The following is a 20,642-nucleotide window of genomic DNA, read 5'->3' on the forward strand; positions in this document are numbered from 1 at the left end:
CGCTTTTGCTGCATCCCATATGGTTTGATATGGCATGTTATCATTTTCGTTTGTTTCCAGATAGTTTTTGATTTCTCCTTTAATTTCATCAATGATCCATTGGTTGTTCAGTAGCATGTTGTTTAATCTCCACATTTTTGTCACTTTCCCAGTTTTTTTTTCCTGGTTCATTTCCAGTTTCATAGCCTTATGGTCTGAAAAGATGCTTGTTATGATTTCAATCCTCTTAAATTTATTGAGGCTTGCTTTGTTTCCCAACATATGGTCTATCCTAGAGAATGTTCCATGCGCGCTTGAGAAGAATGTGTAGTCAGCTGTTTTTGGGTGGAGTGCTCTGTATATGTCTACTAGGTCCATCTCGTCCAGTTTTTCATTTAAGTCTAATATTTCTTTATTAACTTTTTGTCTGGATGATCTATCCATTGCTGTAAGTGGGGTGTTAAGATCCCCTACTATTATTGTGTTGTTGTTGATTTCTCCTTTTAGGTTTGTTAATAGTTGTTTTATGTACATTGGTGCTCCTATGTTGGGTGCATATATATTTATAAGTGATATGTCTTCTTGATGGAGTGTCCCTTTTATCATTATATATTTCCCTTCTTTGTCTTTCTTAACCTGTTTTATCTTGAAGTCTACTTTGTCTGATATGAGTATGGCAACACCTGCTTTCTTTTGTTTGCCATTAGCTTGGAGTATTGTCTTCCATCCTTTCACTCTGAGCCTGTGCTTGTCTTTAGTGCTAAGATGTGTTTCCTGAAGGCAGCATATTGTTGGGTCTTGCTTTTTAATCCATTCTGCCACTCTGTATCTTTTGATTGGAGAGTTCAATCCATTTACATTTAGGGTAATTATTGAAATATGAGGGTTGAATGTTGCTGCTTTGTCACTTATTTTCTGGTTCTTTTGCATTTCCTTTGTTTCTTGTCCCATTTGTTTTGGACTGCCAATTCAGTTTGGTTGTTCTGTCTTATGATTCTTCTAGTTTTCTCTTTGTTTATCATATGTGGTTTTAATTTGATTATTTGTTTAGTGGTTACCTTGAGGTTTGGGCAAAAAATCTTCTGTATGAGATAGTCCATTATCTGATAGCCTCCTATTTCCTTATACTAAGTCAATTCAGTCACTTTCCTCTTCCCCTTCTAAGTTGCTCTTGTTATACCTTATTCTATCTTGTGTTGTGGCTGTGTGTTTACAGTGATGAGGTTAAATTTATTTTTGGTGAATTTCTTCCTTTGATCTTTGAGTTTAGTATTTAAGTGGTTGCTAACCTATTCCGGTAAAGATCTACTATTTCTCTGATTTTGTCTGCCTACTTTTCTCCTTACTCCAAGCTTTGTGTTCCCTTTCTCTTCTTGTTTTCAGGCCTGAGGGCCTTCTTGAGTATTTCTTGTAGTGGCGGTCTCGTGGCCATGAACTCCCTTAGCTTTTGTTTATCTGGGAGAGTTACTATTTCTCCATCATATTTGAAGGATATTTTTGCTGGATAGAGTATTCTTGGCTGAAAGTTTTTGTCTTTTAGTATTTTGAATATATCATTCCAGTCTCTTCTAGCCTGAAAAGTTTCTGTTGAGAAATCCGCTGAGAGCCTGATGGGAGTTCCTTTGTACGTTATTTTTTGTTTTTGTCTAGCTGCCCTTAATATTGTTTCTTTGTCGTTGACCCTGGCTAGCCTTACCACTAGGTGTCGTGGTGAAGGCCTTTGTCTGTTAATATATATAGGAGTCCTGTTGGCTTCGCTTACTGGTATTTCCTGCTCCTTCCCCAGATTTGGGAAATTTTCAGCTATTATTTCCTTGAATAGGCTCTCTGTTCCTCTTTCCCTCTCCTCTCCCTCAGGAATACCTATAATTCTTATGTTACATTTTCTAATAGAGTCCGATATTTCTCGGAGTCTTTCTTCATTTCTTTTTAGTCTTAGTTCTCTCTCTTCTTCCATCTGGAGTATATCTGTATTCCTATCCTCTAAAGTACTAATTCTTTCCTCCATATTGTCAGCTCTGTTCTTTAAAGATTCCAGATTCTCCTTTATCTCCTCCATTGTGTTCTTCATCTCCATCAGCCCTGATAGGTTTTTCTTTATGATTTCAATCTCTTTTGTGAAGAAACTCCTAATCTCATTGAATTGTTTGTCTGTGTTGTCTCGTATTTCGTTGAGTGTTTTTATGATAGCTATTTTGAAATCTCTGTCGTTTAGTTTATGGATTTCTGTGTCTTCGGGGTTGATTTCTGGTTGCTTGTCATTTTGTTTCTGGTCTGGTGATTTCATATATTTTTGCATTGTGGTTCCTGTGTTGGTTTTGGTTTTCCTCATCCTGGAAGTCTCTGGTTGCACTTTCCACCTGCCGCCACTGTGTGGTGGTGAAGGGCTGTGTAGTCTAAGCCCCCTGCGCTCTGCCCCAGTTTTTCTGCTGCGATCCGCAGTTTTGTTTTGTTTTGTTTTGTTTCTTTTCCCCACTGCGATCCACGGGTCCAGTCCAATTTATTCAGGTCTGCCTCGGACCGCTAGATCTGGTCGAGCTGCAGACTCCGGGTTGTGGGGAGGGGGGAGCTCTCTCTTTTGCCCTCTGGGTCCCTGACGTGGGAGGCTTCTCGTTTGCCCCTCTTTATCCGCTCTCTGGGTTGCTCAGATGTTGATGGTAGCCCTGTGGCTCCTCTGAGCCCTCTGTGCGGGAGTTTCCCACTGGTTGAGAGCGCCCGAAGAGCTGCAGTTTCCCGCCGAGGGCCGCCCCTCCCCCCTCTCTGGGAGCCGCGCGGACCGGATCGCTGATCTGATGGGGAGGGAGCGGAGTTCTCCTTACCTCTCCCCACTTCCTCCGGGGGCCCAGCACGTTCCGCTCTCAGATGTGCGGCAGTGTGGATCCCTCCGCTCCAGCTTTTGACTGTCTGGGATTCCGTTGTTTGTCTGTGGCTGTTACTTTTGTTGTATTTTGTGGGGGAAGAATTCACGGGAAAGCTCACTCCGCCATGATGCTGACGTCACTCCTCAAATTTTTAATTGACATATTGATATGATAACATTCTGGATACATTGAGTTAAATAAATATATGATTAAAATTAACGTTTACTTATTTTTCTTTACCTTTTTAAAATTTGGCTACTAGAAAATTTTAAATTACCCATGTGGTTCCCAATATATTTCTGTTGGCCAGTGCTGGCCTAACATATCATGGGTGTGCAGTGAATGAATGTTAGCATTAATATGGTTGCTAATATGGTGATGATGATGATGATGTGTTGACTCCTTGTCCTCTCACTGGATTATAAATTCCTTGAGGGTAGGAGATGCATCTTATCCTTATTTTTATTTGCCATATCACATTACATAGTCCTTTAGATATTAATAGATGTTTATCAGTTGATTGATTGCCCCAGGATCTTCTTTTAACATTCAAAGTAGAGAGCTACATTTTTTTTTTTTGTCCTCAGGATAATGGCGTAGGAAAATCCCTCTGAGTGAGCATATACCCACATACTCATGTATACATAGACACACAGGAGCATTTCGTTTAGTATACTTAAAGGAGGGGTTATTTTAAGCAATCATTCTTAATAATAGATTGTTACAAAAGTAGTTGATGATACTTAAAAAATTGTTTTGCAGTAAACTTTATGAGTTTTTATATACATTTATTAGTTAATTGAAAAGCCTTTAAAAAAACTGCCGTGGCATCTTGTTTTGGTTGAAACATTTTTATTTTGATTGAAGAAGTAGTATTGTGGAAATAACACTGTAGTTAGGATTAGAAAAATTGGTTTCATGTTCTGCCAAGTTTAACAAAGGATTTAAGCTTTCTAAACTTCAATTTTCTAATCCGGAAAAATGGGGATAATAACAGCTACCTCACCAGGATGTTGTGAGATATAAATGGGAAAAATATCTTAGAGTACTTAGCAACCATAAGTAATTATAAAAATGCAAGATACTATTATTTTGATGGGAATAATAATAAATACATTGAAGAACATGTGCTATAATGTAAGGTTGAGTTAACTACATCTGTTAAAAGGTGATAGCTTATCTGAATTTTAAGCCTAGTGTTTTAGTAGAAGAAAATACTCTCAATTTGTCTAAATGTATGGTCCAAATCTGCAAAATGTAGTCAGTTATCCCAAATAAGTTATAAATATTAGGAATGAGAATAGCTGGGAAACAAAGCAATAGTTAGATATTTAAGTGTTATAAGTTTAGACCAAAAGGTGGATGTGATCAGATTAGGCTGAATTAGAGACACCTGGTTTTCAGTCTAGGACCCTGGCAAGGTTGGGAATTTGGAGCTTGGTGCTACTATGATCAAGATGGGGAGTTGTGTACAATCCCTTTTAGGGTGGACATTATTTTTCACCTAGAGAACACCCCTCCTTTCTGCCCCCTTTTACCCTTACAAAACTGTAAAAGTAGAATGGAATCTTTTTTTTTTTTTTTTTTTGAATGACAAATTTGGTTTTTATTACATTTTCAGTTATAAGATGTTTATACTGGTTACCAATCTAAATTTATGTAAATTTATGTTGAGAATACCTACTAAAGGCAGGTCTCTATGGATGATTATCTAAGAAATGTTCCTGCCTTTGAGATGACAGCATAAAGAGAGAATACAGTATAGAAATATAAAACAAAGCATGATACATCTTAAGAGGAACAAAATGCTACAGAGACACAGCAGATACAGACCTTGAGGAATGGGCTTAGCCATCTCTCAGAACAGACAAATCATTGAGAATGGAGCTAGGGGTGCAGGTGAGGTTGGCGACAGGCAGGTACCAGAGGTGTAGGGCTTGCGGGCAACATAGAGTTTGAAGTTTATCCTAAGTGCAGTGCAAAGCAGTTGGAGGGTTTTAAGCAAGAGTAACGTCTTCTCCATATAAGATCACTCTGGCTGCTAAGTGAATGGATTGTAGGGGCAGTAGTGAATGGAGACTAGTCTCTCAGAGGCTACTGCAGATGCTGGGTCCATTTGAAGGTACCACTACTTGGGCAGAGTGATGTTCTGAGCAGGAACCAAGGGTAACTAATAGGTATCCAGCCTCAGCAGCTGCATTTGGAGTGGTATCAGTTAGAGAAAGAGGCAAAGATAGTCTCTCTCGCACCCACCCAAAGTTCTCCCAAGCATCTATCTGATCTCATCCTTCACATATTGTTGTGGGCCTAAGGGAAAGTACCAATTTCCCCCAGTGGTCAGAGTGGTGGGCATCACTTCCGCTCTGTGGCATAACACTAGAAAAGCCTACTGATCTAGAAATGCAATTGGATTGGTTCCATGAAAACCACAGAAAATATTTATTCTACAAAGGCAGACGAAGACACTGAGGAGTTCAAACTAAATACCAGTTCTGCAGGTAGATTCTCCAGGGCTGGGAAGTACCCAGACAAAATATTTGATACCTCTCACCAAAAAAATCTAATTTTTTTTGTTTTAAACAGCTTTATGCAACTAGTACCACAGTACTATTTCAGTAATCTGCCTCCTAGTGAAAATAAGGATATTCTACAGCAAATAATGGATCACCTGTCAACTATTTCAACCATGAAAAAGGAACAGAAAATGTGTGAGAAGTGCCCTGAAACTACTGAACAAAGATGCACTATACAGTGACTCTTCAGAATCTTCTACACGGAACACGCTGTGCAGTAAACATCCTAAAGTTAGCCTAACAACTGGGCCACTGGAGCCATGTGCAGATATTCGACGTGAAGAAGGATATCATACCCCACACAGAATAGTCTTGGAAAAAATAACACTGTATATTATTTAAAAATAAAAAATAGAAGTTTTTATTGAATTCTTTAAATTACTACTCCATGATTTCTTCTTATTGGAAAAATTTTTAATCAACCATTCATAATTTGACTAAAATTAAAAAAAAAAAGATATTTTGTAAATGTGTCACGGACACAGGCAACAGAATCCTACTTTTTGTAGAGGACCTTAATCTGAATAAAGTCATAAGTTTTTCAATAAATCTCCACTGAATTTTCTGGTCATTTTACAAAAACAAGCACACCACTGTCCATGGAAAATGGGTTAGACAGATAGATGTTCTTTCAGTTTATCCATGATTTCATTCATTTTGTCGCCTGGAATTAACATCACAGTTCGCAAGGGCTTCATTGGTACATCGTCAAAGGACCATCTGCCTCCCAGACACGTGTCACTGTCCTCCTGCACCGAGTAGCTGAACTTCAGGATTGCCTTCTCATAGAAAAATTCTTCCTCTGCATTTGCAAACATTAACTCAACTTGCTCTTCATTGCTCCGTTTCTTTTTGGAATTTTTCCCTGCTTCCATGAATGTCTTGCTAATCAGAAGGTAGAAGCAGCACTTCCCACATGGCTTGTTAGTTTTGTGTGCCTCTGCTAGTTGTTTCTGAAGCTGCTGGTGCATGGGCAGAGCAATCTGTGGAGGAACGTTGATGAATCTTTCACTTAGTAGAAAGCCCACAGGCTTAGTGGTGTCATTTAAAAGCTTGTCCAGCTGTTCAACCATGCTCTTTTCACAGTTCTTCTCACAGAAGCTTAGAATCAACTCTTTAATTTGTTCAGCACACTGCGTCCCCTTTCTTTCAGTTAAATTTAAAAGACTTATAAAACCAAAAATCTCATCTTCATCCACATCGTCATCGCTGTCTTCTGAAACATCCGTTTGCTTAATCACACTCCCGATATGGTTCTGTTGAATTAAGAGATCTGTTAGTTCTGCAGTGTTCACAGGAGCCTTTAGGAAAAGCTGCTGCAGTAATTTCTTAATTCCGTCATAATCATTATCTGAGATAGAGTAAGCTTCAAATTCAATATTCACTTCCTCGTCGACGATCTTGTCGTCTTCATCCTCTTCTTCCTCACTGTCTTCATCATCTTTGTCCTCATCCTCGACTTCATCTTCCTCTTCTACCTGCTCGCGTGGGACTGACACCCCACTGCCCACTGCATGCCGCTTGGGCCTGGACGCCATGTTGCCGCCCTCCTAGAATGGAATCTTGATAATGTTTTCTATCAGTCCTATTAAGTTGCAATTTTAAAAAAAGCATATGGTTGAGTAACAGCTAAGCCTCGTTGCTGTTGGTGAAGGAAAGCAAAATGACGAAATAAAAACTTAAAGCATAAGCTCTATAAAAGTTTGAACTGTCATCTAAGTGTTTCACAAACAATTTCTTCTGTTTCTCTGTTAGGGCTGAGCTATCTAGAAATGCACCTGGAGTGTAAGGCCTAACAGACAGTGACACTGGAGAGAGAGCTGCAAGTATGATGGAGGCACAGACGTTTAAATATGGTTTACCCAAAATGGTTTTTGTTACCTTCTTGGAGTGGCAGAACCCTAATGTATAATAATAGCACAATCTAGCAAATAAATACAGACATTTCCTAGCCCACAAAATTGAGTTTTACTGGCTGATCCTACCCCCAGACACTACACTCCAGTGAAATCAACATTGTTTGTACCTATAGGAGCTCTGTGATTTACAGTCATTCCTACAACACTCTAGTCTTTTTCTGTCCTGGGGCTCTGAATGTTAGTTTTATTAGTTTTATGATATGCAGCTTTCTGGGTAAATGCTTACAAATTTCTCCATTTACACTCCTGTACCTGTTCTTGAATTTCATCTGTCTTTCAGTGATTTTAAATTATGCAAATCACAGTTCTTATTTTATATCTTTCTTCAGTGATTTACAATGTCACCAGTGTGCTAGGGACTCCGTAGCTGCAGAGCAAATCTGAAACGCATCAGGGAGCTGATAAGTGACATTCTGTCATAGCATGCACATCTTTTAAGAGCAATCTTAACTAGATTGTGCCAATTAATTATATCCCTGAAAGAAAATGGATTACTGAGAGAAAGAATATTTGTAAATAGTTAACTTGCCTTGTTATCACAGTGACGTTTAGTAGCAACCTGTTAAATGAATGTGCAGCAAAATGGGGAAAGATGGAGTCATCAATATATGTGTATCCTTCTGTTCTTATGACCTTTTTAAAGATGTAAACAAAAGGACATTTGTTATGTCTTCCTGTATTAGCCAGGATACAAATTATGAAAAGAATTGCACAAGGAAATGTAAGATGGAGGTAATTAATAAATACTAAAATTTCATAATTATTCTCTTCAGTACAAAGTTTTTTTTTCTTCCAAATGTAAAGTTTTTCATTAAGCATGGACTTGAACACTGGACAAAGTGCAGCTCTGTCTTAGAGTACCTGCAAAAAATCATTTCCTCTATAAATCACTTGAATGATTAGAACTACGTAAACATGTGCTTTGCAAAGAAACAGTCTTTAATTGTCTGAACTGTCACTTGGAGAGATAATGAGAAAGGAAAGAGGAAAGAGAGAGAAAAACTCTGTTTTCAAAATTTGTACAATTTTAATTTATGTATATGTGTGTGTGTATATATATATATGTATATATATATTTACTACAAAGAGATTATTTTTAAGCATGATGGTTACCAGTAATTTGTTATTAACTTCCCTACAGATCTATACAAGTCTTTATCAATGTATTTGGAGCCCTGAGTTATAAAAACTTTCAGTTAGTATAGTGTTCTAAACTTGAAAGGAGCTGTTCACACCAACACTGAACTGGCCAGTTAGATCTTTAAAAGGATTTTGACAGGGATATGATTCTTGTATTTCCTCTCTTTTTTTCCCTACCTTGATTTCATGCTCAAGTGTGGTGATTTATTTCTCCAGGGCACTGTACCGTCGGTATAGAATAGGTCAGTATGGTAGTATTTCATAAGTTTTATCCACACAGCCTTGCCACCCTCTGTCCATGACTCATACATCTACTGGTGTTCCCTGATAGCAGAACATTTTGATTAGATGTACAGGCTACCTGGTTACTATTCTCATCCTGTCCACGTGTGGGCTTGCTGATGCGTGTGAAATGTGGAGGTCCGAGCCGGTGTTGAAGCATAATCCTATCTAGGCCAGGAAATGTCTGGCTTTTCAGATACTTCTCAGAGCAATAGGGCAGGGACTAAATCTCTTATTTCCTTCCTGTCCTCTATTTCATAACACCTATGGCCCAAGTGAATGTTTGATATTCACTAGTCTTGGAAATTTCTCTCTCACTGTCCCATTCTTGGCACTCATGCTGAAGTTTTTATCCTTCAGAGGAAAAAAAAAAAAGTCCTAATATGACCTTTGCATTGTTAATAAATTCTATAGAGACCAAATTTCATGTTAAAACGTCTGTAGGCCCATCATTATGGAGTGATTGATACTTATAGTGGAGCAGATAGCCATGTAAATAATTCATTACAAATATATAGTTCAAATCCTTGCTCTGTCTACTAACTAAGATATTGGGCAGGTTACTTGGTCTCAGTTCACCTCAGTTTGCTCATTTGTAAGATAGAGATAGTAATAGTGCCAACTACATATGATTAGTGTGAAGATTTAAAAGTTAATTAATGTAAAGCAATTTAAAGCATGCCTGGCGTATCCTAAGTGCTATATACATGCTTACTATTGTTATTACTACTATTGTCATCATCGTCATTTGTAGTAATAGTAGGTCGTATTGAGACTTTTTTTTTTTTTCTCTGAAGGATAAAATCTTCGGCATGAGTGTCAAGAATGGGGTAGTGGGGGAGAGAAAAACACAGAGGTTCAAACTAAAGGAGCTTACGTTTAAAAAAGAAAAGAATCAGTGGGATACAGTATTCTTTAGGCATACTTTTATTCATGTGGAGATGAACAAGTTGGTTCACCCTTGAGGTATCTATGTATTATGTATACCCAGCACACATGTAGGCCATTAATAAATGCCTTTGGATTTACTTCTGAGGCTTTTTAAACATTTCTGGGACTGTGTTGGAGTATCTGTGTGCCTGTTGTCCTTCTTCTAATCATGTAATTAAAAATTATCTTTCTGTATCTCATTAATAACTATTTCTTTCTACCCCCTTATTTTAGCCCTTTAATCCCATTTTCCTTATAGCATTTGCCTAAATTAGAGAAATTTATTTTACTATGTTGAAATTAATGATGTTACAAATGCTGGGCTGTGCACGTATACCTGGAGTTCAGATTTTGGTGTTTGCATTTTTTCTTGTTCATTAAACTAAGAGTTTACAATAAATCATTTGCAATTTGAAAGGAACATGTATTTTAAACCAGGTTATTATGGGAGTTCTACCACTGAGAATCTGCTAACCAGGGGCCGGCCCCGTGGCTTAGCGTTTAAGTGTGCACGCTCCGCTACTGGCGGCCCAGGTTCGGGTCCCGGGCGCGCACCGACGCACCGCTTCTCTGGCCATGCTGAGGCTGCGTCCCACATACAGCAGCTAGAAGGATGTGCAACTATGACATACAACTATCTACTGGGGCTTTGGGGAAAAAAAAGGAGGAGGAGGATTGGCAATAGATGTTAGCTCAGGGCTGATCTTCCTTACCAAAAAAAAAAAAAGAATCTGCTAACCTGTTTCAAAATATTTGTTGAGTGGCTTTTATTGGAGATAAAAATCAGTAAATTTTATACATGTTCTAGATGCTTATAAGAACAAACCAGTTGGCAAAATACAACCTACTAGAGAAATGTATAAAAAATAGAAAAGATAAGAATAAATAATTCCCAGAAGAAACAGTATATAGTTAAAAACACAAAAAACTTTTCAATCTTAATCAAAAAATGAAAAGAAAAACCCATCATTTTTAAACCTATCAAATTGGAAAAAGATGTTTTCTAAAATTAATCTTTTAGATCATTTCTTCCCTAATATTTCTTCGTATGTAAATCTTTTGTTTTTTAATTTATTATGGACACAGACTTAACATTACAATCTTTTGAAATTGAGCATGTTTAGGGGGAAAGAATTCAGGGTAATGGTCGACCAATACATAGGATGACTGGAGGTATCTGGCCTCTTATTACAATTTTTTGAAATGGAGCATGTTTAGGGGGAAAGAATTCAGGGTAATGGTCAACCAATACATAGGATGACTGGAGGTATCTGGCCTCTTTCTAAAATGTTTTTTTGTGTGTGTGAGGAAGATTGGCCCTGAGCTAACATCCAATGCCAGTCTTCCTCTTTTTTGCTGAGGAAGATTGGCCCTGAGCTAACATCCGTGCCTATCTTCCTCTCCTTTATGTGGGACGCCGCCACAGCATGGCTTGACAAGCAGTGTCTCAGTGCGCGCCTGGGATCCGAACCCGCGAACCCTGGGCCACCGCAGCGGAGCGCACACACTTAACCGCTTGCGCCACCGGGCCGGCCCCCTAAAACGTTGTTTTTAACCTTCCAGCTCGTCACTGTTTACTGGAAGGTCTTGTGTTTGACAGCAGAGCCACTGTGACTTCTTGATGTGTATGTATGAGGTGTATGGGCAACTGCTAAGCACCTGCTTGAAGGGCTCTTCCCTAGAAAATGGTCAGAAGGATGAGGGTGGTTATGGAAAGAATATCTTCACCACTGGGCATAATCAATTCTTTATTATTCAGAGTTTGTTGATAAAGTTTCTGGGTTACTGTGCTGCTCTGTACCAGGAGGTACATCAAAGGAAGTGAAAGTCAGTTTTTTGGTGACGGCACCTTTAATGGGAAAATAACTTCCAACTTTAAAGACTACAGGAGATGGGAGATTCAGGCACACCTGAATCTGGCCCTTTGAGACCTTGGCCCCACGGTCTAAAATAAGCAATCCAAGTCCACCTCCAAACAACACTATACTGCTTCCTGAGTAGTGCCTGTGCCTAACGAGACCTGGGAAATCTCAGGCTCTGTGTTCTGTCTCCCTCCTCTGGGCTCTGGAGTGTTCTAAAATTACGTGCCTTTCTGGGTTTAGGCCACTTGATTAAAACTAGGAGTACTGTTTAATCCATAAAATGCCCTGTAATGGAAAATGACCAAATCATTTTGGTTTAAAAATGAATCCATTATGGTCTTTTACTATTTTGTTGGGATTTGACATGTTTTGGTAGGTCCCAGGCAGAGGAGGATGAGGAAGGAGGTTGTTTCCTAGGTCAGAGTAATGGGAGATTTGGATTCTAGTCCTGGCTTCACCTCTAGTAGTGTGATGTTAGCCAAGTTGGCTAACCCCCATGTGCCTCAGTTACCTCAGATGCCAAATGATTGCTTGCCTTCTAGGCAGAGTTTTTGCAAGAATAAGATAGAAAACATTTCTGTGTCTTGAAATTGTTAAAGCCATGATGATTACTTAAAACTGTACAGCATTTAATATGAAATGGATACTCTTAATAACCATGTGCAAAATTAAATTTAAAAGAGTCACAATTGGGGGGCCGGCCCGGTGGCGCAAGCGGTTAAGTGCGCGCGCTCCGCTGCGGAGGCCCGGGGTTCGCTGGTTCGGATCCCAGGCGCGCACCGAAGTACTGCTTGGTAAGCCATGCTGTGGCGGCGTCCCATATAAAGTGGAGGAAGATGGGCACCGATGTTAGCCCAGGGCCGTCTTCCTCAGCAAAAAAAGAGGAGGATTGGCGGATGTTAGCTCAGGGCTGATCTCCTCACAAAAAAAAAAAAAAAAAAAAAAAAAAAAAAGAGTCACAATTGGGACATTATCTCTCCAACTAAAAAGTTTTCCTTAACAAGGGTTGAACCCAGGCTGGAATTGTACTGGATTGATTTTGTTCATAGCGAATGAGTTGGAAATTGAGTCCATTAGCGTTCCTTGGTTTCCGAGGAGTTAAGTGTCAGGATTTAGTGTTGGTTTCAGCTCTCAGTTGCCATGACGTTTCAGTCATTAGTCTGATTGAAGCATTCTCTAACTGCCCTGTTCTTCTCAGCAGAAACAACCATCCGCTGGCTTGGCAGACGCCTGCCTGCTTAGATATCATGTCTCCCCGCGGAGTCCCCTCAGGGGCCTGGGGAGAGGACGAAAAGAGGCCAGCTGGGTTCCCTGGGCCAGAGACCAGGAGCCCTCACTCTGGTCCATTTCCCACTCATTGTGCAGCATGGGCCCTATCACTTGAGAGACCTGGCAAGGAAATGAGGAGGAAGTGAGTGCCACTGCTGGTTCAGAATGTTCCAGTGTGGTTGGAAAGTTTGAGAAGCAGCCTGGGTGAGAAGAACAAGACCTTATTGACAGAGTTCAGTCCTGGTCAGGTCTGTTTCACATCAGCTTTCTAAATAATCACAGCTCTTCCTGCCCCCATGGATTTCTAGCACTTTCACCTCTGCCTTTTTTTTTTTTTTCAATATTCTATGCAACATGGTAGAACACAAAGCATTGTAACTTTTTATTCCAAGAGAAATTATAAAATGTGAAAAGTATAGTGTTGCCTGCTTCAAAATGACAGCACCAACACCAAAAACAGGACAAAACATACTTTTTAGGGCTTTCCAACCTACTGTAAAATTATTCTTCTTCTTGTTAAAGCTTTTTCTATTAAGCTGTTTTCTCATTGATTTATAAGACTACTGATTATTCTTACGTTTCCAATGGTCATGTAGACTGACCTGGCTTGCCCTGGTCTGAATTGTTCAGCCCTCTTATCTGATTTAGTTTGCAAATTGGGTATGTAAAAACCACACAATTGTGTGTGTATCTGAAGATTGAGAGGAAAAAGAATATGCCAAACCATCTCTCTTCTTTCTCCACATGGGCCTAAAAACCAGAATATTTATGTCAGGAAGTCAGAAGAAAATCTACTGGAGGTTTTAATGAACTGCAAAATGTGTCTCTTGTATACCTCTCCTTGTCACCCTGCCTTAATTTATGCATGACTTCTACATTAATGTAGTAAACACTCTCTTGATAGCCCTGTCATTTTTTAGGATGCATAAGATGTCTCCAATTCCAGCTTTAAGTCAAGTAATGATAATAATAAGGCCAGCTTCATTTTTCTTTTTCCTGGATTATCTAGTAGGAACTTTTAAAGCTCAAAGGGCTATTTTAAGCTTTTTCAAACTGAGGATCCCAAAGAAAATCCAAATATTCCCAACTACTTTTAAAACAAATTTCCAGTAGTGGGAGCCTCCCATTTTTATGTTTAAGTCTGGATGGGATGAAGGGCACCTATCTGCGCTAAAAGCAGTTAGGGGATTGATTGCAAAATGTCTACCCAATTCATTTTCTGAGCAAGGCTGATGACTTTTTATAGTACCTCTAGAACAGTGATTTTGCACCTTTTGGCCTCATAATAGTTTAATTAGATGACTCTCATACTTTCTTTCCCTAAAAGTGGCACAGAAAGTATTTTAGTTTAAATAGAGCCTTACCAAGAACTTTTTAAAAGAATTATTAGAAACCAATTGAGAATCTCTGTATTTAGGCAGACTACCTTTATCTTAATGTAGAGATTAACTGCACAATTTAAGATGCATACAGATGAAGTACTTATTATTTTATAAAAAATAAACATCTTTGTTTTATTTAAATTCGTGTGTGTATGTGTACACACGTGCATACATATTCAGTGATAATAGTACAAATCTGATCATGTCCATCACTCCCTACCCCTACCTTAAAACCCTGTAACCCCTTTCTTTAGTGACCTCCTAGAGCTCTTGGGTTAGAAGCCAATCCCAGCAGTGCCTGAAAGGCCTCTCCCCAAAGGTGCTCACCTTCTTTCTCCCCACCATGGTGTCTTTTTTCAGTAATGTCAACACTATAGTGTTCTCTGCCACCTCCTTATACTTGCCGTGCTCTCTCCCCCAGCCCGCATAGCTCCCCTCCCCAGCCATTCCTTTTTTACAATCCCCCAGAATTAATCAGATTCCTGTTTTATGTTCCTATAGCACCAAGGCCCTGTGCTTTGCTGCACATATTTTGGATATTTTAAACAGCTAGTAAATGGCAAAACCTAAACCCAAATTCATCTGATTCTGAAGCTTCCTGTTCTCTGTTGCCTCCTATTACTTCCATGGATTTCCGTTTCTTTCTCTGTGAATATGACAGTGATAACATTTTACCGCACTTCTGTGGTGCTCAAATGAAATAATGTCTATGAAAATGCTTAGTGAACAGTGGAACACCATTTGGTGTTTACCATCATTATCTGTGTTATTTTTATTTTGGCTGCCATGATCCTTAATTTAAGTTCATATAGCCTCTTAAATGCTTTTCTCAAAATTCTTAGTCTTGGCTGCCTTCTACGCTAGCTGTGATGGGTCTGACATTTGTCAATTTTCCTTCTCTTCCCAGGATGGTTCATACTTGGCTGAGTTCCTGCTGGAGAAAGGCTACGAGGTAAGTGACTCAGTGAGCAAGCACAGGCTAGTGGAATCACTTGGACACAGTGGCCTCCTGTTTCCTCTGCTGCCGTCCTCCTGTGTATGTTTTCCACTGAAACTCTGATAACAAATCAAAATCAGGGGAAGAATGTGCCTCTTGGCTTGTAACCATGCCAGCTCATTGTGCTATTTATCTGCTGGTGAGCACTGGTGGCTTCCCCCTGTTCTTTAGTGTTTAACTGCTTTGCACGCTTCCTACATTTCTCAGATAAAGCAGCAACCTGTGTAAGCTAAAAGCTATAACATTATTAGGGTTAATTTATGATGTAACGTGTTACATAAAAAAAGTCTCACTTCCAGTGAAGTCACTTAATTCGGAAATTGCACAGAGCAATAAAAACTAAGCTGATCTTTGGCAAGCTTGAATGAAAAATTTATACTTAGAGATTTTTGCTTTCTAATAGGCAGGCATTTATTTTATGGAAACTGAAACTTCTGGGTTTGTTGCTGTTGCCATCGTCGTCGTCTTTTCTCCTCCTTCTTCTCCTTCAACATTTTATGCTTTTCTTAAAAGAAGCAAAGGCTTTATATATTAAATTTGATGTAGGTTAGTATGTACACTTTACCTTTTTTAAGAACGGTTTTCAGATATATACATCTGTATACATTCATGCTATGCAGGGAACAAAAACCTACGCGGTGACTCATATGCTTTGTCCTGATTTGTAAGTGTTTATGTTAGTAATTTTGGATTCTCTGTTTATTCTAATTGCAGGTGCATTGTTTAAAAAATGTGCACTGTGGGCAAATGGAAGAACAACAGCAAGGAATCTGGCATTTCAATGCCAGTAGAATTTGAAGAAAAGCTAATTTTCTTACTATAACTCATAATCTTTTCTGACAGCTGTTACTTTTAGACTTTAAGACGTAATAGCAGATATGTTAGTTCAGCACCCTCTGTACCCTTATCTAATAGCTAGTTCTGCATCTTACAATAATATCAAAATAAGACAAATGTAATTATGAAAGTATACATGTACACATATGTTCATATACATAGATTCCTATAATAATTGAGTGATAAATACATATTCTACAGAGTATAAAATTTTAGAGTAGATCATATATAGTAGAAAAGAGTTGGTTTTAGGTAAAGACTGATATTTATTCAGGCTAGATTAACTTAATGCTTTAATAAATCTAAAAGAAAAGGTTTAGCAGAGAGACATACATACTTTATTTCAGATGTTGGGACTGCTAAGAGGTGTTTGGTGGCTAGAGAGGTGTTAGTGATTTGGGTGTGTACCGAGTGAAGCAAAAAGAGGAGCTAACTAAGTAACAGTTGTTGGGGTTTAGGACATGCTACCCAAAAATATGGCACCTTGGCATATTGAGTATTTTAAGGTGAAGGAGTTTGAGAAAACAGCAGAAGGAGTTTGAGAGAATAGCAGGAGTTTGAGAAAACAACAGAAGTTTCTCCTGTTAATCTGTCTATGTCAGTTTAATGTAGAGGAGGAAAAAGCTTTCCTCAACCCTCTTAGGGTCCCTGGCTGGGTCTGAAAATTAAACTGAAAAGCATACAAACTTATTTAATACAAGTTTTATGTGACACAGGAGCCTTCATAAGGAAATGAAGATCCAGAGAAACAGTTAAGCCTAAGTATTTTTATGTTAGGTTTGACGGAGAGTGGACAGTCGTTGAGAAGTATGATAGGTCAAGAAGTATGAGGTAAGTATAGTAAACGGGGAAATTAGCAAGGTCTAATGTTAGGATTCTTCTCAGCATTCCCTTGTCTTCGGAGCTAAGGATGCTCCTTTCTTCTGGGTATAGGGAGGGCACCTCTCACATGAGGGTTTTATGACTGCTTCAGGGGAGAAGGGCATGGGCAAGGTCAGAGTGACCTTCCTGCTTCTGCCATTTTCTCAAACTTTTTCAACTTAAAATATTCAGTATGCCAAAGTAGCATTTGAGGTGGCATGTCCTGAACCCTCACATCATAGTCATTGCAGTTGTGGAAGATAGAGGTGGTATGTCTGAAGGAATGTTTGAACTACATAGATGTTGGGATCTATTTCCAGTGTTGACATAGGGGACTAAGACTTGAGATGAAGATGGTGGCAACAAGTAGTGTCTATAGCTAGTTCAGAGGAAAAGGAAGCAGGCGTGACAGCTTGAGGTGGAGTGGTCTCTGTGGTAATGTGGTGGACTAGTGATAGAGCCTGGGTTTAGTCTGGATATGGTAGACGGTAAACATTCTCAGTCGGCAGGTGCTGTTAGTGTTATTGGAAAAGGCTAGGGAGAAGACATGCACAGAGAAACAAAGCTCCATTTAGGTGGCTCGTTAAGGAACTAGCAGACTTCAAATGATAGGTAGTAATGTTCCTAAATGGATGAGAGACTTAGAAATAAATGTAATGAGAACCTAGGGCTGCCAGGTAAGCTACAAATGTTTTCGTTCCATTGGCATTTGAAATTATAGGAGCAGATTTGGTTCTGATAAAGACAGGCAATAGAAGACCCACTTGGCAATTCCCAGTTAATGGGAGGAATAAATCATTGAAACAATGATTGGCAAGGGAAGAGAGGTTTAGGAGTGAGATCCATAAACTGATAGGAGGAAATACTATAGGCAATACAGGTGGAAGGTACAGAGCTACAAAGCATAACCAGAAATGATTCCTCCACATAGTATAGGGGAAATGTGAGTTTTGTAGGAATGGGAGAAGTGAAAGGGTGTTTATTGTACTGTCTTCAATTTTAATAGATTGATATAATTGGAGGATAAGCTATTAAGAAGAATCTAATGGTGGCACAGGCTTTATCTTTTTGGTGTTTAGGTCAAAGTAAATGTGAGAGTGATTTTTCAAAGAGGCTGCATTGGAAAATTTCCAGAATTATCGGCCAGATGTCCCTGGTTGCTTAATACCAAGAGCAAAATAACAGGGTTAGTAAATTGCATGCAGTAGGATAACAAGGGGACACACCTGTCCACAGCTGAATCCAGAGGGTCCATATCAGCAATTTTGGATGAGCATAGACTTCTAACTCAGTGGGTTTTCAACCTTTAGTGTCCATCAGAATCACCCAGAGGCCCCTTTAAGACACAGATGGCTGATTCAGAGGTCTGGGAATTGGCCTTTCTAACAAGCCCCCAGTTGTTGCTGATGCTGCTTTCCTGGGTACCACAGTTTGAGAACCACTGCAGCTAAAGGTTCAAATGAGATCATTTAGTCATAAGGTGAAGATGAACAACATTTCTTAAGATATCTTAATTTATGAAGCCTTGCTTCTCTGTAGCTCTCATGGTATTTTGAATCTAGTTTTTGTATAAGGAATATCACTAGGCTCAGAAATAACTGGAAACAATATGCTTTAGGGTAGCAAAGTACAAGCCAGGAACAAATAAACGCTGGGACGAAGAGCTACAAAGTCTGTAAATAGGCTTGATATTGAGGCTAAGTTCTTCATAGAAAAGAAAGGGGCAAATGTTAATTGGCTAGCAATGGCAAGGTCAGCCTTTCATTATGAAGATGAGGAAGCATGGACTCTATGGAGAAGCAACAGTCAACTGGAGGGAAGCAAGTCGAAGAGCAGAGACAGGTTGGTTGGATAGTGATGATGGGGCAGCATAGGCAAAAACAAACCATACGTATAGAGTTAGCATAGCACAGTTAGTTATACTCCTTTACTTTTTCTTTAGGGGAAAAAAGCAAAATAAAGAGCTACAAAAAGCTTGGCTAACCTTAAAGCAAAAATAGACATTTGCGTATGACTTGAAAAGGAATATCATATATTAAATAGACTGATTAGTTATGGTTAAATACCTCATATAACCTCACGCATTAGATTCCTGAAACGGTGGGTCTGGTCATCTGATGTGGCTACTGAAATCCACACATCTGATCATGTTCTGAATGTGAAAAAGTGAAGGATGTTGCACAAAATACAGAGAGAAACCAGAAAACTGAAAGACAAAGTTTTAAACCCTTCAAAAGCTGTATCCGGGAATATATAAAAATCTATATTAAATAACTTGGTAACAACTACAACACAGCATATCAGAATTGAACATAAAGAATAGGTAAATTGTGGGTTTCCTTCCAGGAAAGGGACTCTAACCAGAGAGTATCAGGAGAACAGAAAAGAAATGAGATATAAGGATTGTCCAGTTGTTATCTCTAGGAGATTATTTGTTAGAACACAGAGTTCCTATGCTTCCATTCTTGATCTGTGAGAATCCTTACCATATTTTTTTCTGGATTGTTGGATATCCCAGAAGCCGTGGTGAAAAAAGGCAAAGCTTTTTATGGATTTCATTTTGAAACCATACTGAGTGTTGGCGTGATGGACATGTCTACCCTTTAACATGACCACTTACTAGCTTTATGGTCTCAGGCAGCATCCTCATCTGTAGAATGGGAGTAATAACAGGAAGGCTGTTGTGAAGACTAAATGATTTTTTTTTTTTTTGTGAGGAAAATCAGCCCTGAGCTAACATCCATGCTAATCCTCCTCTTTTTTTTTTGCTGAGGAAGACCGGCTCTGAGCTAACATCTATTGCCAGTCCTCCTCCTTTTTTTCCCTAAAGCTCCAGTAGATAGCTGTATGTCATAGTTGCACATCCTTCTAGTTGCTGTATGTGGGACGCTGCCTCAGCATGGCCGGAGAAGTGGTGCATCAGTGCGCGCCCGGGTTCCGAACCCAGGCCGCCAGTAGCGGAGCGCACGCACTTAACCACTAAGCCACGGGGCCAGCCCAGACTAAATGATTTAATGTCTACAAAGAAAAGTGTCTGGCACATGATCACTGCCATGTACATGGTAGTTATTGATGTTACCTTCGTAATCTATACTTTTCAAAAGGCAAGTGGCATTAAACATTCCTGGGAGGCATCCTTGCCTCCAAGAGAAATCTAGACACTGAAGAATTTGAAATCCAGTGGTAATAATTTTCTGTTTTCTTGACCGAAATAAATAAATAAGCATTTCTCTGTTATATTGCCCAATCTGACTCTAGGTTTTGAAGTCACATCAACTTTGTTATGACATTGGGAGAACTTGAAATTTTCCTTTTCATCATTTAGTTAAATGCAATATGAAGTTTGTTTGGCAAAATACTCACTTCTGTTTAAGACCTCAGTTTTTCAGAACTACATTTTGTTTTTGAGCTGCTGTGATTTAATAATGATTTTTTTTTTTTTTTTGTGAGGAGATCAGCCCTGTGCTAACATCCGCCAATCCGCCTCTGTTTTTTTTGCTGAGGAAGACGGCCCTGGGCTAACATCTGTGCCCATCTTCCTCCACTTTATATGGGACACCGCCACAGCATGGCTTGCCAAGCGGTGCGTCGGTGCGCGACCGGGATCCGAACCAGCGAACCCCGGGCTGCCGCAGCGGAGTGCGTGCACTTAACCGCTTGCGCCACCGGGCTGGCCCCCAATAATGATTTTTTATTAAGTTAATATGAACTCAAATTCAGCTCATTTATCTTTTCACTTTGGTTTCCTAA

At 39.3% G+C, this 20,642-nt stretch overlaps 2 protein-coding genes across 3 annotated transcripts in view; one reads left to right on the plus strand and one right to left on the minus strand.

The window, feature by feature from the left end:
* The window catches only part of GMDS (GDP-mannose 4,6-dehydratase), a 628,451-nt gene that overhangs the window by 115,260 nt on the left and 492,549 nt on the right, over window positions 1-20,642 (plus strand). For both annotated transcript variants that reach the window (XM_058555392.1, XM_058555393.1), the window contains exon 2: window positions 15,105-15,149. In XM_058555392.1, the coding sequence (XP_058411375.1) occupies window positions 15,105-15,149 (45 nt within the window). The remainder of the gene's footprint in view (window positions 1-15,104; window positions 15,150-20,642) is intronic.
* LOC131414196 (BRCA2 and CDKN1A-interacting protein-like) lies at window positions 5,775-6,951 on the minus strand. Its single transcript, XM_058555394.1, has one exon. It carries the CDS (start codon window positions 6,949-6,951, stop codon window positions 6,025-6,027), a length of 927 nt encoding a protein of 308 aa, XP_058411377.1. The 3' UTR covers window positions 5,775-6,024.

This window comes from Diceros bicornis, chromosome 14 (assembly GCF_020826845.1).
Source record: "Diceros bicornis minor isolate mBicDic1 chromosome 14, mDicBic1.mat.cur, whole genome shotgun sequence".
Taxonomy (NCBI): domain Eukaryota; kingdom Metazoa; phylum Chordata; class Mammalia; order Perissodactyla; family Rhinocerotidae; genus Diceros; species Diceros bicornis.

Bases quoted from the DNA above. Each gene is read 5' to 3' on its own strand.
- LOC131414196 (XM_058555394.1), bottom strand. From the start codon at position 6,951: ATGGCGTCCAGGCCCAAGCGGCATGCAGTGGGCAGTGGGGTGTCAGTC.